This window comes from Hyalella azteca, unplaced genomic scaffold (assembly GCF_000764305.2).
Source record: "Hyalella azteca isolate HAZT.00-mixed unplaced genomic scaffold, Hazt_2.0.2 contig3307, whole genome shotgun sequence".
Lineage (NCBI taxonomy): Eukaryota > Metazoa > Arthropoda > Malacostraca > Amphipoda > Hyalellidae > Hyalella > Hyalella azteca.
Genome location: NW_025933559.1, coordinates 25145 through 43835, shown reverse-complemented (window position 1 = coordinate 43835; position 18691 = coordinate 25145). Strand labels below are relative to the sequence as shown.

Sequence of the window (18691 nt, the reverse complement as noted above, 5' to 3'; positions counted from 1 at the left end):
GCTCTCCGTTGATATATTGCTATAAAAAATTTAGTCATAGCAAGTGTCCTACCAGAAGAAAATAATCGACAAGAAAATAATAAAAGATAAAGCAATCAAGGTATTTTATAGCTATGAATCAAATTTAAATGTTGAATGATTTGAATTACTTACAATCTATTTGAATTACCTAAAAAAGAATGAAAGCCGAGGCTGCATCTCGAACAGGACGTGGGAGAAAATCTGGCTCAGACCGGACCCATGTATAGGGTTAATTCAGAGAGGGGAGGGGGAGTATCCTCGAAGGGTATATAAATAAGATGCAGGCGGCCGGTGCTGCATTGTAACATAAGTCATTGTGTGGGGCTGTTGCTTGACGGTCCTGAGAACTGCGATTCAGCGTTTGCGGGTATCTACATTGTTGTGTCCATGGCATGTGATGACTTAGTATAAGACTCACTATGGTTGAATAAGAAATATGTCTGACACAAATTTCAAAATATTATTACCGAGTACTTGAGCATTGATTCATTTGTTTATTTATCAGATTTAAAAATTTAGAAACAGTATTAAAATGGCTTATCAAGCTTATTATAATTTACATTAGTTTGCAATAAAGGTCGCACAGGAAACACATTCAGTTCACGTTTTGTTCTAACGCTTCATGTATACTTAGCTGTGAACCTTAGAACATTCAACATTGTGAGTTGAAAAGTTTAATGTCAACATGCCATAGATACCAGGACAATTGAATAACTGTAGGTGAACATATGATCATCAGCAAAGAAAATAGTGGCTTCAAATGACGACATTGGAATTCTTATTTATTAAAAAAACTTCTGTGTGAAGCTGATGTCATAACAACTTACAATGCAGTGCAGTGTTCCCTTAAAACAACTCTACGTGCAGCAGTCAGGGCTACTGCGTCAGGTGTAGGGGAAAGAAGAATTGCAAGTTTTTGCCATATTGCTGCGTTAAAACGTAGCTTATTTGATCAATTGATCTTTCCCTTTATTTATATTTGCATACTTGTGGTCGCTGCAGGGGGAAACTGGGACCAATACACAAAATTTGTTTCATGAAAAGGATTTCGATTGATATTTTGCTCTTTCAGGTTCAATGCTGTGGCTGAACACGTTTCTTTCATATAAACGAGTCAATGTTTATAAATATTCAGAAAAAAACGACTTGAATGCAATTTTGTGTAGTCAATTATCGAAGTCTTTTGTTAAGTGCGATACCACGATTTATTGCTAATTACCAATTCCGTACGGTATCCCCTAAACACCGCCTTTCGTTGCTTAATTAGCAAAAAAATAAATCTAGTCAATCTTCTTCGTTGGCTTGGCAAGCCACGCAAGGTAAAACAATTTTTGATTACTTCGCATAACCTGTCAAGCTACCACAGTTTAACCTAAAAAATATTCTTTCAAGTTTTTGATTTTTTATTGTTACATAGTGATTTCCCACAGATTTATACGTGTATTTTGTAAAGAGCCTATTTCAAAGGTTAAGCCTATAAGAAAATAAACGGTTTGTATTTAACACTGTGTGAATTTTCTCGATTTTACTTTAATTTTTGTAGAGGGTAAAACTTGTAGAAAAATTCTAGAATCTAGAAGCTACAACTAACGCTATAGTTGTCATTAGTTGCTATGCCTTAAGATACGATGGTTACGGTCAAATATTTTATTATCAAATATTTTTTTTTATTGACGACAGGTTAATATATAGCGCAATATGCGTTCCGTACAACATAAGTCACAACGAAAACTGCCGTTACTTTCCCGCTGAAGAGTAGGGCGAGATGGTCGCCAGCTCACTTTCGGAATATATTATCAGGAATGGCATCGCCTGCTGTCGCTGTTTTCTATATGATGTATAGTATAGTATAGTATCTTCGGCATTGAAGAATAGGCCTGGATAGGCCTGTCGCCGATTCTTGTACTTTTCTTGACTAGAAATGTCGTTGGTATTAAAGTGCAAATGGCGAATGTTTTTATATTTAATAACATTCGTGTATGATGATAGGGAAAAGATTAAACTGAAATATTTGTAAATATTATTTAGATAATGCATGCAAGGTTAAACTAGGTCCTTATTAGATATAAGTTAATGTTGTGTTCGCTTCTCGGCGGCCGGCGAGTGCAAGGTCATGCCTGGTGAAAGGGCTATGGCCTATGTTACAGGTCACATATTTTACCATGAAGTCTATACTATTTTTCACCCCACGTGGATGAGAAGTCTAACGTATTTTCAAAGAAGTTTAACGTCATTTGACTGTATATAAGAAAATAAACCCAAGCTATTGATACCTATCATATGTGAACATAATGCATGTAAAATGAAACAAGTTCTATATAACTGATATTTTGATACTTTTAGTACAGATAATCGCATTGAATAAAGATAATTAATTAAGATGGCTTCTCTCCGCTGTCTGTTGCTGCTCCTGGTCGTCTGCTCGCCTTGGCAAGACGTGCTCGCAGGTCTGGGATCACAAAATTGTAATAAGATTATTTATTAAGTATGTCAATGTCGAATTTAATTTTCACTACCCTATTGTGCATAGTTTAACTATGACGGTATTAAATGCTTGTTGAAACTTAAATAAATCCTTCACGCTAAAATATACCTATATGCGCTAGTTGGTACATATACATTTTGATAATGATGTTAAGACACTTTTTCGTAGCCTTTTTTGTACCATTGAGCCAAACTACGCATTTTAAATCCAAAAAATAGTTTCATGCATTTACGTAGACCTCCGTAACTTAGATTGTTTAACTTTACTCAATTAAGGATAGCATTTTATTATTACGTATTTATATTTAAAACAAATAAATTTAAATAAACAAATAAATAAATAAAAATTTAAAATTTAAAAATAACTTTTTACTTGAATTCGCCGTAGGACTTGAAGTAAGAGCATAAGAATTTCAAGGTACTATAAATCTCTGTATAGAAAATCTCTGTATTTTCTATTATTTTGAGGTGTTGAAGTCCGGCAAAAAAATCAATGCAGCCTTGATTTTTGTTGACAAGCACGCACAATCTGCTCTGGTAGTGCAATTTATCCCGAATTTAAAAACTTTTACAATTTGTTAACTTAATTTGTATTAATTTACTTGGTATTTTTCAGTAAATGCCGCGGAAGCAACGCCGACTTGCCCGGAGGAACCAAAAGGTTGGAATTAATTTACATGTAAATATCTTTTATTTTGTGATATGTTCAGCCCGTACTTAAAATTATAGTTATACGTTTTATGATATGCTTTATGTTTGTGTTCTATTTTCCATTTGCATTTAATTCAACACACGAAGCCTGCACATATGTATGTCTGGACCTGGAAGTATTTCAAACATGGCTAATGGTAAAATATTATTTTCATAATTTAATGGTACAACCATTCTATGGTACAAACATTCAATGGTACAACCATTCAATAGTACAGCCATTCAATGGTACAACCAGTAAATAGCACAGCAATTCAATGGAACAACCATTAAATAGTACAATCATTAAATAGTTTCTTTAGTTTTTACAGCCTAATTTGATGAAGAAATTTAGAATGCGGATCTGGACGTTGCATGCATTGATACCACTCAATAAAAAAATTCCGTAAGGTCTTTGAAGCAAAAATGCTTTGAAATTTTAGCCAAAAATTGGATAATTCACTCAACATGTATGTCGAGCAGCAGGGTTTCAGTTGCCCTGGTTCCTTGTCCTAAATGATCTGACACAATTTTGCCCCTACAAAAAATCATGTATGATTCACTGAAAATGGATATATTCGTCAAACACAGGCATAGAAGCAGAGGCGCTGCTGCCCGGCATTGCCAACAAGACTCTGATGGTGGTGGACGTGCGGACGCCCCAGGAACTCGAGGACACCGGCCGTATCCCTGGGTCTTTCAACGTGCCGCGTGAGTGGCGCTTGCTCTCAGAGAACTAAGCGAGATTTTGTCCAAATATTAATGCCCTTTTTGTCTCGTGTAGGTCACCTTGGCTCACTTCCCTTATGGCTAAAGTACGTATCAGTGCTACGTGCAGGAAGTAGGTCACTATTTGAACAAGAACCGTTCATCTTTCTGAGCGCGGGGTTGTTCTGTTCGAATATGGTGATTAATACACTGAGAGAAGTGAATAAGTTATGTTTTTGTAGCAGTGGCACACTTTCACTGCACGAGCCTAGAGCGGGCGTAGCACTGATACATCATTTTTGCAGGGTCAAACAGGGTCAGGATGACGGGCAAAAAGTGCATCTAGTACACTCATTCATAACGCTGAGTGTAGAACCTTTTTTCTTTAATCTATTTCCACATGCTTCATGCTCATTTCTTTCTTAAGCTTGAGTTAAATGCTAAATTAAAAATGTTTCTAAATCAGTGACAGAGATTGCGTCAGCGTTCAAGTTAGAGCCTGCCGCCTTCAAGGAACAGTATGGCTTCGACAAGCCAACGGCAGAAAACTTGGTTCTTACTTGCCGTTCTGGCCGACGAGCGACCACAGCCTGGCGACAACTGTCGCCCCTGGGGTATTGTCATGCTAGGTGAGGAGATGTGTCTCGTTATAGTGGTGGTAGTAATGGTACCTAGCGTGTCATGGTGGTTGTAGTAATGGTACCTATCGTGTCATGGTGGTTGTAGTAATGGTACCTATCGTGTCATGGTGGTGGTAGTAATGGTACCTAGCGTGTCATGGTGGTGGTAGTAATGGAACCTATCGTGTAATGGTGGTTGTAGACTGGCAGTAATGGTACCTAGCGTGTCATGGTGGTGTATCGAAACTCTTGTATCGAATCGTCAATCCGTTCAACACATAATGGCGTTTAACATAGTCATTGTTGAACCTTGCTTCCTAGTCGATGGTCCGAGAACTAAACATTCTCGTTCGAAGTAACCATATTTCATGCTTGCAAGTGACTTGATTAGGCTGTAAATTCTTTACATTCTCTACTTTGAGTCACCAGTCAATATTTTCGCGATTCAATATTTTCACATTTTGTGATATTTGTTGCGGCTTGATAGATGAGAACACGTTAAATGATACTGTGCGATAAATGAAGTACGAAATTCAGAGGGATAACTGTATACTTTTATTAGTTTATGATCTAAGACTGAATAAATGTCTTCACAAATTTACATTTACAAACACATGAATTAATTTACTATACAAGCGAGTTTCATTTGAGTTCGCTTCAAATGAGTTGGTGGAACATTTTCTACCCACGGCCTTCTCATTGTCTCTGCGCAGAGTTTACTTTGGGTCGTTCTTGGACTGGCAAGCAAAGGGACTGCCTATCGAACACGAGCCTGAAGGCACCACCCAAAAAAGTTAGTCGAATTGATCTGAAATGTTCACTTACCGATAGAAAATGACGATCAAATGACGCAATAACCACAAGGAGTGCCATCCAAAAAGGCGGCTTTATGATTTGAAGAAACATCGACTGGACTTCTGGACTTCCGTCAGTGTACAATATCCCAGAAGACAGTGAGCAGCGCAAAACTATCAAACACACTGACGTTATTATTGTACCTGTAAATAAAACACAACTGCAGTGACTTGTTTCTTCATTTGTGTCCTCCCTCACAAAGTAAAATTCTAGGCGAATAAGAAATGGAAACAATGACCACAATAGCGTCTAATGTTTGACACTTTGTGATGATCGGACTGATGTTGGAATATTGCTGTTTTAGAATCAATTGTTCATTGGGATCTGAGCTTCATTCGAGGCGGCACTTTGTAATTCTGTACATGATTGACTCTTGCATAGGAATTAAATTATTATGAGAAGTATTTTTGATATATAAGAAGGTTTAATATATATTACTTTATATGTTGTAATAAGAATCGCTACAAGAACGGTTGGACGAGAAATAATTTTCAGCTGGTGAGTAATCAATCACTTGATGTGACCCAGCCCAATGAACATATCATACTAATAGGAATGTGCATTATACAATATTCTATATTGCATGTGTTTCTTTTGAATTAATTTATTTATATTTTTCTTCACTTTTTAGCAAATGTCACGGATCCTGAACCGGCCTGCCCGGAGGAGCCTGCAGGTTGGAACTTGTTTCTATAGGAACGTTAAATCCGACCGCTATTTTGCCTATACTTCAAATTACATTATTAGTCATATTTTAAACTTAAACTTGGGTCAATTGAGCAAAGGCTTAGTTATCTTAATTTTCAAATTAAAGGCATAACAAAGCCGAATACTATCGAGTGCATGTATTGTTAATCGCGACTAATTACATAATTTACAAAACTTAGGCATAGAAGCAGAGGCGCTGCTGCCCGGCATTGCCAACAAGAGTCTGGTTGTGGTGGACGTGCGGCCTGCCGAGGACCTCGCGAACGACGGCCGCATCCCTGGGTCTTTCAACGTGCCGCGTGAGTGGCGCTCGGGGTTGTGGTCTATAACTTGAATCCGTCTTGGACCGATTTGGGGGCAGTTAATTTTTATATTTATTCAAAGTATTTTAATATTAAAATCTCAAGTTTTTAATTAGACTTGAACCCACATCAGTGCCGGAATTGGTCGCTGCGTTTAAGCTGGAGTCCGCAGCCTTCAATGTCCAGTACGGCTTCGAGAAGCCAGCAGCTGATAAGCTGGTTCTTTCATGTCGATCTGGCGGACCGGCGCTGGAAGCTTGGCGGAGTCTGTCCCCACTGGGGTACTGTCATGCCAGGTGGGTGGTTATGGTGGTGCCTGTCGCTTTATGGTGGTCATGATGATGGTAGTTATGGTGCTTTTCGCTACATGGTGTTGTGGTTTTGGTGGTGAAGGTGGAGGAAGTAAGGGTACCTACCGCTTTATGGTTTTGTGGTTGTCAAGGTGGTGGTTGTAATGGCTTTATGGTGCTGTTATTAATAGCAAAAGTGGCAGAAAAATAAAGTCTGGAGTAGAAATTGGTGCAGCATTAGTCGATCTTCAAATTATTCAGTTGTTAGTTAATACACCGAAGTATAAAACGAAAATTCCAAAAATGAAAATCATCCTTTTTCTGTTGCGTATGCCTCATTAAACTTTTTCTTATTGGTTGTATATTTATTATATTATATGCCTACTTATCATCTCTGCGCAGGGTTTACTTTGGTTCGTTCTTAGACTGGCAAGCCAAGGGACTGCCCATCGAACGCGGGCTTGAAGGCACCACCCGAAAAAGTTCGTCTGGCTGATCGTGACCGTGCGACTATCAATCAGACCGTTTTAATTCCCGATAAACAATAATCGCAAGATGTCCCAAAGGGAAATTCGTCGTTTATAATAAAATAAAGCGACCCCAAGCTCTCTTATGTTTGTATTGCAACTTTTGATAGTAAAAAAAGACGCAAGTAATTAATGTTTTTATTTTCTATGGTGTTCACGTTTTGTACTATACAACGCTTACTTGAGCCGCGATCAGAACGTCATAGACAACGCTAACTCTAGACTTCGATGATGAGGCAAAAGCTTTCCTTATATTTTCGTTTTAATCCAAGCCAGATATGTAAAATGAATTTCCGGTAGTGTCTCATGAAAATCCAATAATGATATTGAGATGTTATGATATTGAGTTGTGATGCTCTATAATCCTAAAAGAACATTTTTATTCAAATCTAATTTATTGAAAGCAATGTCACTGCAATTTTTCTGGTCGAGTAGGTTTGGTATTTGCCACTAGAACATTACGGTATCGGTATTACGACTTAATATCCCCGTATGGTAACCTTGCCACCAGAGACTATGATTAAAAATTCCTTAGAAGTTTGGAAGAAAAGGGCACATTTTAGATAGATGGCGATAATCCTTCATTCAAATAAGCTCGGAACAGTGGATATTTCATGAGACTTATAAACACTATTACTTGAAAATCTATCAGTTAAACTCCAACCGAGTTTGAAACTAATGTAAACTAGTGTCAGTCTGAGACTAATGACAGTAGATGATTCCCGACCATACTAATGTGGTTAGTGATTTAACTTTAAATTATGGAGAATCTAATTCTAAATTTTATTCAACAGTAGGCCGCAGTTGATGAGCGTTTGTGTGCTTTCGTTTCTGTGCACCTCGCGAATTTTTATTTAGTTTATTCTCATTATCGTCACGACTTTTTTTATCTGAATTTTTTAGATACGTTGAAGATCCAGGTTTTGTTACAGGCTCGTCGATTTTTAGATGATGGTCGGCATTATTTTTAATTGAAGTGGAATCACTAATTGTAGTGAGTGAAGGAGTCTCTATTGCTGTTGGACTTTCTTCCGTTGTTAGAGGAAATACTAGTTCCTCATTTTTCGGAGACATTTTTGTTGTGTGGACATAGTGAGTCCCAGGCGATGAGTTAATGATCTCACTAGAACCCGATAAACTCAAGAATTTTGTCCGTGAATGCATTTCTTTTGAAGCCGTTGCGTTCTGAACCGCATCAAAATTATCGGCAACGATACCGTCAGCAATTCGTAAAGATGATGGATCTTCAGTTTTATTGGAAAGTTTCTGCTCGAATCTTGCTTCATCTTCGCCAACTGAAACCTTCAAGTTATCCTGTATTGCTGCAAAAGCTTGCGGTTTACTCGAGTGATAGCTTCCATTACCAGTTGTGAATTTGAATTGGTCAGAAACCTTTTCTGTGATATTTTTCAATTGGTTGGAATCATTTTTCAGTGCTCCTACAGCTTCTTCGTTGTCTACTGAAATCAAATCGCTATCGTTTTCCGAAGTATCAGAGTCATAACTAAAATTTAGACTTCTTGACGTCCGAAGATTTTCTGACTTTAAATCGCTGGCATCAGGAAAATCCGTTACGTCGTCCAAGGTTTCGTTTTCATTGCGGAAAAACGGCACGAGCGAACCGCCTTTTGCCACGTAATCAACGTGCCCGCCGATGTAGAGTCTGCACAAAAACTTATATTTCAACAATACTTGGCAAAAAGTTTATGATAAAATACGGAATTTCAGCCGCAGTCGCTATTGAAATAGTCATAATTCAATAGGCAGGGGAAAGCGAGGTGCAGTGAGACATGGGAGACGGTGCGATGCGTCAATTATTCCATATCTTAATGGTTAAAATTTAAAGGGAATTTTGGGTGGTAATGGCACAAAAGTAAGTGTACTGATTGACGTGGCAGAGAGATGTAATGTAATCTTCAATATGTAAAATAGTTGACATGCCCTACTGTTACTCCTGTCATGAGCATATGCTTTGAATTTGATGCCAACAATAATTTCCAAAAGCCATAATGAATTAGTATGCTGCATATTAAAGCTGTTGATGGTTCTTAAACCCTCAGCGTAGTGTACGAAGTGGTAAAAGTAAAGTGGTAAATTAATAGTAAAGTTAGTTATTTTCGAGCATTCAAGTTTACTTGACGTTGCAGTAGCCGAATTTTTGCACGATGTTCCAAGCCTCGACCGCCCGGTCGTCATTGCCGCCTGTGAACGCCACTATGGGGCTCTGTGCCTTGGGCTTGGGGAAGCCATACTTCGACTGAAACGATGAAGATTCCAGCTTGAAAGCCTTGAAGATCTCGTGAACTGTAACACAGTTTACACAGACAAACTTCAACAAACTTCAATTGCACTGTTAAGGTAACAACCGTCTTGTTCACAGTACTAGTAATATCATTAAGATTTAAAGTATTAAAACGACATATGCAATAACAAAATCCAGTCGCGAACTACAACACTGACACCATTCATTTGCAATTTTACGCCAACAAAAGTCTTGTTCAAGGTGAGATCAATATCATTTAGATTAGAAATAATGTAAAACGATACAAGCTATTATAAAACCCGGGTACTGTAACAAGTATTCGAAAAGGCAATCCTACTTAGCCTCAAACACGTAAATATCAAACATTCATTTTAGGCTTATTGCACATGGGCAAGCTAACAGAGTTCTAGGTTAATTAGTTTAATCAATACCTCGTACTCAAGCATGGGTTTGGAAAGCATTATAGAAAAATATGGTCGTAGGTTTCCGATTAATACCCTCAGTACGTTGGAAAACACCGCTTAGATGCAGTAAGATTTCATCTAGGAATATTCAGGACGTATATAACTTTTTTTCACTTATTAACAATTTAGCGATGCGTTGCATTTTTCTTGAAAGTCAACTGCCAGGAAAAATTATTTGTGCATTAACTAACAACCGTGTCATATACTAAATTTTCCTTAAAATTGCACGCCTCGCCCGCTACAATCACTGACGTGGCAAGTTGATGCTCCACGGCAGCCGCCCGGTGGCCTCGAGCTCCGAGGCGTTGCGCACGTCGATGAGGAACAAGGCACCTGAGTCCATCCGTGCCCGCAGTTCAGTGTAGTCGATTTCTGAAAACCAAATTCCTTCATGGAATATTATTTTATTAAACAAATAGATATTTACTAAAAGATTCGGAAGTGTTTTTTCTACAATATATCATCAGTGATGTGAAACCGCATGAAATTATTAGGAAGGATGCTTACGAATTGGATATTCGACGCCCGGCTTGCGGCAGCGGAAAGGATCAGCAACAGTCGGAGTGCTGCTGGATCTCTCGACGCCAAGTTTCTTGTTGGTTGCGTTACTTTTCGGCCAAATTCCTATGTTTGTGTTGATGGCATCGTGAGGAATCAAACTTTCGGGCTCGGTTTGTTCTTGGTCCGTGTTTCGGATCACAGCAAAAAAGCCGCTGGAGGAGTTTTCATCATTCGTTGCTTCTCGAGTCTGATTAGTTATTTCGTTGATCCTCCTGAGTAACGTCTGCAAAAAAAATGTGATGTCTTCAGGAGTCTTGAGGATCTCATTCAGAGTTTGGATTCTGGTATCGGTCATGTTAGTCATGTTCTTGAGTATCGTGAATAATAGTATTTTGGTTTCATTTACTCTTGAACTGTTTTGTGCTTGGTCCTTGAGCATCATAATCTGTGTGATGTTTGTCTGCATTCCAAAGCCGTTCACGCTTTCCTCTTCGTCGGTTTCTTTAGTAGTCGTATTTCCGGAACCTTGCCCTCTGTCTCTCAAATTGAGGGGCCAGAAAAAATCAGGATGCGTAGAGTCAAGCAAAGAAGTTTCGGTAGCGGTCTCCATGACAGATGTTGGGCGAATGGAAGGTAATGACGGTTCTAGCGTTGAGATCCTTGTTGACATTGGGTTTAGTAAGATACCTTTAGTCGGTCTCGTCATGGTCATGGTTGTTATGGGAGACGTGGGAGTGACGGCCACTGTTGACGTCTCCGTCTTGGTAGTAGTCGTAATGGTAGTAGACGTGACCGTTAAAACCTTGGTAGTGACGACAGCTGATATGGGTTGTCTGTTTCCCAGACCAGCTGATTCTGTGACGGTGTTCGTTATTGTCCTGGTGGATATCGATCCAGTGACAGAAAGGGTTCTATCGATGGTTTGAGATAGGTGAATTATGTCTGGATCTTCATGCGGAGGTGGTTTACCTTTAACTTTTATCAAGTCAGATTCCAGAATATCGTCCCCGGCACTTTCACTTTGCTTTGTTGACGTGACCCTCTTCTTCTCGATTTTGAATTTTGAGTTTTCGTTCTTTGGGTTTACCGACACTCCTCCTGGTATTTTTAGGTTTAGGCGCGTAGATGACTGGGAATCTGGAAATCTATTCTTCTCTTTGTGCCGATCTACCAGCTTCTCGCCAGCTGAATGCAAGTATTCTACTTTGAGATCAGAATCGTCAGCAATTATTTTTACTGCAGAGGGAATGGGCGAAGAGACGCTGTGAGAATTTTTTCCGTCCTGTTCACGGGGCTTCACGAATGTGAGCAAAATATGCTTTGGCTTGGCGCCTGCAGGTTGTTGACCGATGATTGATTTTCCTGATGATAATGTTGATGTTAATTATATTCATTTTATCAAAAAGCCTCGAACACAATAAAATAAACAATTTTTTCGTGTACATCGAATGAACATCATTTGCATCAAAGAAAATTCCTATTTCTATCATATACATAAGTCAAACGTTGATATTTATCGTATATCTCATACATAGCTCCTACAATGCATGCTGTTTGAGCATTAATAAATAAAATTCAATTAATGTTCGCCGTACTCACCTGAATATTTACTCCTGTCTCCACCTGATCGATGTGCCGCGGTCTCTGATATTTTCACATCTCCTGTGTTTTGGTGACGCGAAGATCTTTCTCTTTTATATGAATTAACATCATTATTACCACTTTTTTCGATGATTCGTGACCTAACCAGCATAGCTCCAGTAAAGCCTTCGATATTCTTGACGCTCAAACCCACATCGTTTGAGTTCAAGCCCTGCAAGATGCCGTGGTCGGGCCTTTGTTTTTCTGTCCACGTATTCCTCGATTCTAAAATATTGGGATTTGGCATGAATTTCTGCAAATTCTGATTAAAATTACGAAATTCTTCATTCGCGTCATTGTTTGACGTGTTGAGTGAGACTGCATTGGCAATAACGCATTGACACAGCAATAAAATATATGGAAAGGTCTTCATTTTCCCAACATTTGTCTGGAATAAATGTCATAAATTAATTTGGATAAAATAGGAACACTTTCCAGCATGCAAGCGCAGAGCGCAGCCGTAATAAAGTTAAAGTGATCGCTGTAGCGGATATTAAATTAGTTCCATAGTCTCACATGGTACTGACAATACCGCGACACGTATTTATTCACTTCTGAAGTCAATTAGCTTAGACTTTTCTGCTGCATATTTCATAGAGTTTCTTCGTAATTTGTTAAGCCTGATATTATATGATGATATACATATAATATTATAGATGAATCGTGCGGCATTCATATGAGAGGGAAGTTACTGTTAGAACAATTTTTTAATTAGTCGATTAAAGTTTTGTTCAAAAAAGTCAAATTAAGATTTCTTCCAAAGTTCTAAGGAACAGTTGAAAGAGAATCTAATGCTAAATGTGAGTTTAAAGATGCATTTCTTTTAGTAAAATTACCTAATTTTAAATAGGTGCAACGTTATTCCGAATGACGATAGTTGATATAAAGGAATTTGTTTGGAATTCTCTAATCTCAAAAATTATCTAGTTGGGTTTGAGCCTCCATTAAAATTATTACGCTGAAGTTTGGCTATCCAGGACCGAATATGATAAGGAAATACAAATATTCGTTCCCTTTAAATTTAATTCTACCCTTAAAAAGGCTTTAACTCTTTAATACCACCGAAATCGTGTTTAACGCAAGTAAAAAGAGTTTTCGTTGAATGATTGCACCCACATTTCGTAGCAGGAATTACGCTTGAACTGCGAGAAAACAATCACACGCACGTACATGCTCTCGTTGCGACATCTGGCCGCATTGTGAGGGTTGGTCACGATGGCTTCTGTCGTCTGCACGAGCGCCTGTCGCTGCGCGGGAAAAGCTTGCCTAACTGTCAAGGTGAAGTCCGATACCAGAACGAGCAGGGGTTCCACCACCACGGCCACCAAAAAAATTGTTCTGTTGTAGAGTTTGTATTGCTGAGTTTTTTGAGATGTTAACAAAGCTTATAACTCGCATTAGACGACTAAAAGATTGCATATGATGATGCAGGAAGTTGAGGCGACACTGTATATTGGTGTTACTCGTTTGGAGGAGATCGGGTGTTGATTCGTCAGTCAACGGAAGTAATCTTATATGAATGATAAAATTGTCTAGAATTGACATGAAGAAAGTGATCAGAATGGTTAAAAAAGGATTGTGAAAGAATAACGAAAAAGAACGATGGAAGAAAATGAACTGTACGCTTAAAAAAAGTTGAACAATTTCGATGCAAACTTATCTAATAAAAAAATCATTTGCATTATACCACAGTATATGAGAAAATTACAACTCCATGGTTTTGTAACCAATTCTTAGCCAAACTTGTTTATAGATAAAATATAACAAAATTAAAGTTTTTCATTTTGACGGTATGTTAAAACAACGGCAACGTATAGAGTACAAATCTTGAACAATTTGTTGACACAGAGCGATCTTCAAGCATTGGTGTACTAACATGTCAGATTGTTAGCTTCATCGAGACATCTTATATATAGTTATATCTACGATTTTATACTATGAATAAAATGAATCTAGATCAATCATTTCTTGCTATTAGGCTCATGAAAATGCCAGCAAACTTAAATGAAGAATTATAATTTTTGCCTCAGTAGTAGCCTAGGATAAAAAAAATAAATCAGTCCTCACTGCAGTGAGTGACACAGAGCGCTTTTTCTCGCCCGTCCGTCCGTCCGTGAACGCGTGAAGTCACGGACGGACGGACATGACGAGCACAATAGCGCCTTTTTCCATAAATGAGGAAATGCGCTAAAAACAGCATAGCGATTGCTATGTTCCATCAACCAGCATTTGTTGCCGCTAGTAATTAAATGAAGAAATTGAGCTTAATTCATTACAATTGTCTTTAGTTTTAAAACGCAAACACATATTTTTGCATGACATTTTTCAGTTCTATCACCATCTATTTCGTGAATGGCAATATATATGGAATTTTAAAATTTCCTTATTGCAATGCAACCATAAATGAATAAAAATAGCGGTTTCAGCATTTATTAGGCCGTAGGCCTGTCGCCGATTCTTAAGATCGCAGAACATTCACAACATTTTGCGGTCTCGAACGCACAACTCACTGCTACAATTCTGCTTTGCTTAACCGCCCGGCCTCATTGCAGATTCTGACCAGAAACTGTCGCACAGAGCTGGGATCGAACCCGCGCTTCTCTGCGCCAATCTTGGTACTCTGAACTGTAACCACTGGGCCACCCTGAAAGGATTTTCTAGGAAAGAAGAATTCCTTATAGTATCTCAAAAATTCGCGAATTTTGTAGTAGAAATTAATAAGCGTAGTGTAATCTCTCTCGAAATGTTCAATGACCTTTGCATGAGCGCTATACCACATACGTGCACTACCACGTCCGGCGGTCGACTGCGTGCGGACTACGTGAGACAGCGAGGGACCGCACGGCCATCACAGCTGATCGTGATATCGTCGCTCCGCTAGAGCAGCGCGAGAGGCGACCTTAGTGACGCTTTGCATGCCAAGGTTACGTTCAGTTCAACTATCGTCATGCCTAGGCATTTTCATACGTATTACCTCTGCCTAAGCTTACAATTATGGTGATTATTGTCTACGACACTTCGGAGAACGATGAGTTTCACCTCTACGGACGTACACCGAAAAAATTGTAGTAGGATTTGTGTTGCCAAGACATCGACATGCACAAGTATAAGCAGAAATTGAAGACTAAAGATTGATGTTTTTTAATATTCTGATGCTGAAATTTGCTTTAAATTCGACAAGTTCATTAGAATATAGCTTATAAAGCTTGTGCTATACTTTCGAAACTTGTTTGCTCCTCTCTCTCTCTCCCTCCGTTTACATACCCTCAAACTCTCTATGTAGGAAGAATTTTCTGTGATTAACATTCATTCATCATCACGTTATATTTCATCAGCACTTGTAAGCCACTTACTGTCTTGCCACGGTGCTTGCTTTTCTAGCCGATAAGAATGTATAGGGAGTCGCGTTGCGTTTACGACTTTCCCGCTACGACAATCTTCGTCGCTAGATCAACTGGAATTATAATATTCCGGGAAAACAAGAGACATCGGCCTCGACTTCTTTAAGAGATCGTTCGCCAGCCGGTATTCCTGCGCAGTCATGGTCACCGAATTCATCAATACAGATCAGTACACATTTAGAAATTTACTGTCGCGGTAAAGTATGCTTATCAGTTATGTTAGACAGAGTCACGGCCCTGAAGTACAACAGCAAATTTCGTATTTTATAAAATTTATAATCATTATTAATTTTTATATTGTGTTGCAGATTGTAATGGTTTCTTCATACGGATATGAGAATCATCAAGCTATGCGGTATCGCTCAAATGGTTAGGAATAATTTCACAACTCTGGAGAAATAATATATAATAATAATATGTTCTTATATCCGGATTGAATCAATTCTAAAGGTGAAATAAAACGACGTGAACAATAATAAATTGATTCCGAAGCTCACGAAGATCACATCGCAAGCCGGGAAATTTGTGCAAGTGGAATCTAGCAATTTTCGAGACACTTAAAAAATTTGCGTACAAATTTAAATTTTCTTAAAAACAACACTTTCAATTAGACTATATTCTTACATCGATATTCAAACGCTCACGCGTAAATAAGCCATAGAAAATGGAACAACAAATGCGAATCGATTAACGTTACGATGCGTTTCACAGCCCACAACGTAGCGGGCGTTCGCGTTACGCATTGAGGAAAATAACGCAGAATCGTTAATTAAGGGGGAGTGTGGTACAGAGGAACACGTCAGTTTTCTATAGTACATTAAATGGTAAAATTCTACAACAGTTTAGGGTCAATCACTACACTAACTTGTGTGACAATAATACCCTGAACTGTTAATAGATATTATCCTTCAATATAAATAACCATAGACGTACTGCACAGTATCCAACTTCCCCTCAATCATTATTAATTACAAGAATGAAGTTAAGGATTAATTTAATCAAGCGTACGTCACTACACCTCAGACAAGAATAATACTTCGAACACAACCATCTCCGTTCAGGATGGCAATTGATACAATACTAAATCACAACTACGAGTACGTCCATGAAACGAAATCAGCTTTATTGTCATTAAAATAAACGTTGAACAATAATAGAACATGTCCTGTTGAAGAAAACGTAACCAAAGTTTGGTTTAGGGATATTTTTTCTCGAGCTTCGGTTACTTTGTAGATATGTGAACAATTCATGTGAACCATACTATTAATATCATCAGTGAGCCAAGCAATTCCGGTCTCCTGGGAACAATCCAATCTAAGTCCCAAGTGGACCATTCTATTTGCGGTATATCACCAGGGAACCGTTCAATCTAGGTCCCTTGTGAACATTTCTACATAATATCACCAGTGAAAAATCTAATCTAAGTCTCCTGTGAACCACTTTATCTATTTTACTGTTAACCATTCTATCTATATCACCATTGAACCATCTTCTACCATCGCTGAATTCAAGATATGAAACTGGCAGCTACAGATGCACTTGAAACTTAGTTGCATTTATCCATTTGCATGCAATGCAGTCAACCTGCGCTATCATCAGTTGAATTAAAGACATCGTTGAAAAATTACATGGATTCAACGTAACTAAAAATTAATCCAGTTGCTAATACCTGAACTAGAGTCGAATTTGACGAGTTGTACATTTTTTATGGACGCAGAAACTGCGGACTAGAGGTTTTCTTCCAACGAATCTTCGCGTTAAATTCCCTAATTTATGAAGAATGTTTTAATTCCCGTGAATGTAACGTCAATTATCACGACCACAATTTTTAATAGTTCCTAATGGAAGTATATAATAGTGAGACATTTGCAATTTAATTCTCTGCTGAGAAAGTACAAGCTTGCCTGACGTCCTTACATATATATAGTGCACTTACGAAGAGCTTACATCATAATTCAGTTGAAAAACCAATCGAGAATTACGGGAAAAATCCAATAAATTATTTGCTACGATCATTGATTGAATTGATATAAAAACATTTATTATTATCAGGGAACATCATATTAGCAGGGAACAAGGAATTGTCATATTAATAATTTTAACGATAACATAGATTTCAAGAGGAACTGTGAACAAATATCGAGACATTCAGTACAGACGAAATAGTGATAACGAGTAAGCTGATGTAGAGGGAAATCAGCAATTAAAGTTAAAAAGTAAAGAATGAATAAAGTCAAAAGTGCATGTTTAAAAAATCTTTCTCCAGTGAACATTTTATCAAAGCAACCTTACATATATAAACGAGTGAATAAGTTCTACGCACGTAACAATACTGATGAATAGTTTATAAAAACGAACTTAACGCTTTTCGTAGGCAGGACTTACAGCGACTGGCATGCAAAATTTAAAAGCATCACAATACATACAAAGAACACTCATAAAACGTTGTACCGCAAATATATGCTTGTGTCGAGTGCACCTCATTGTTGGGCGCTACTTTCCTATTATTTGACCGATCGTCCGGGATAAAAACAAACCAGTCATTGAAGGCCAAACCAGTTAACCTTCTTCCGGCTGATTGAGTTCAAGTGTAACAACATTAGGTACAATTGTATAGTTGTAAAAAATGTAGCCTAAAGGATGTTGAGTGGACGCCTGTGCAAAGAAATAAAGGTATAAGATCGCCTAGCTGAGAGTTTGTCAAGAAATTGCTGTTTGAGCAAACATTCCAATAAACGAGGGAGATAGCAGAACAGCGCAAAAAATAACAAAACATTTGTCTCTGTGCATCGCTATGGTGCATCTGATTCGCGCTATCTACGAAAAAATATACGCACAAAACTATGGACTGAATTACAATAAAGTTTTGCCGCAGTATAAATTATAAGCGAATTTAGCTACTAGTTCGTGGTTGCCTGATTGAGAATAAAATCATAACGGTTGATTACGATGGACGTACGACGGTTCAATTAATGGCTATTATTGGTGTCCTCTTCTACCAAATAAGGAAATGACACCAGCACAGGAAAGTCGGGTGCATCGCCATACCCGACGCAATGCTCAGCTTGCGACCACATCATTGAGTGAAGCAAATAGATGAGCCACCTCTTCAAATGTCAAAGAAACAAGATGCGAATATTTTGCAGGAATCAGCTGCACTTAGCTACGCAGCGTTAATACATTTATTTTTGATTATAATTATTGGCAAAATTGATG

At 38.2% G+C, this 18691-nt stretch overlaps 2 protein-coding genes across 4 annotated transcripts; one reads left to right on the top strand and one right to left on the bottom strand.

Annotated features, from left to right (window-relative positions):
• The first annotated feature begins 353 nt into the window (after window positions 1–353).
• On the top strand, window positions 354–7334 carry LOC108682835 (3-mercaptopyruvate sulfurtransferase). 3 transcript variants are annotated; one of them, XM_018172087.2, is made up of 10 exons: window positions 354–388; window positions 2365–2468; window positions 3122–3166; window positions 3787–3906; window positions 4370–4532; window positions 5237–5316; window positions 6010–6054; window positions 6266–6385; window positions 6522–6684; window positions 7081–7334. In XM_018172087.2, the coding sequence occupies exons 2-10, from the start codon at window positions 2402–2404 to the stop codon at window positions 7172–7174; spliced, it is 897 nt and encodes a 298-aa protein (XP_018027576.1). In that variant the 5' UTR covers window positions 354–388; window positions 2365–2401; the 3' UTR covers window positions 7175–7334. The 3 variants fall into 3 exon arrangements, with proteins under 3 accessions (XP_018027576.1, XP_047735485.1, XP_018027568.1); XM_047879529.1 differs by lacking the exon at window positions 354–388 and adding an exon at window positions 408–426; XM_018172079.2 differs by lacking the exon at window positions 354–388 and having other exon boundaries at window positions 2086–2468.
• On the bottom strand, window positions 7283–12462 carry LOC108682824. The gene is made up of 5 exons (XM_018172068.2): window positions 12033–12462; window positions 10440–11795; window positions 10185–10304; window positions 9341–9509; window positions 7283–8868 (listed from the first exon to the last, which is right to left on the bottom strand). The coding sequence occupies exons 1-5, from the start codon at window positions 12445–12447 to the stop codon at window positions 7989–7991; spliced, it is 2940 nt and encodes a 979-aa protein (XP_018027557.1). The 5' UTR covers window positions 12448–12462; the 3' UTR covers window positions 7283–7988.
• Window positions 12463–18691: the final 6229 nt, after the last annotated feature.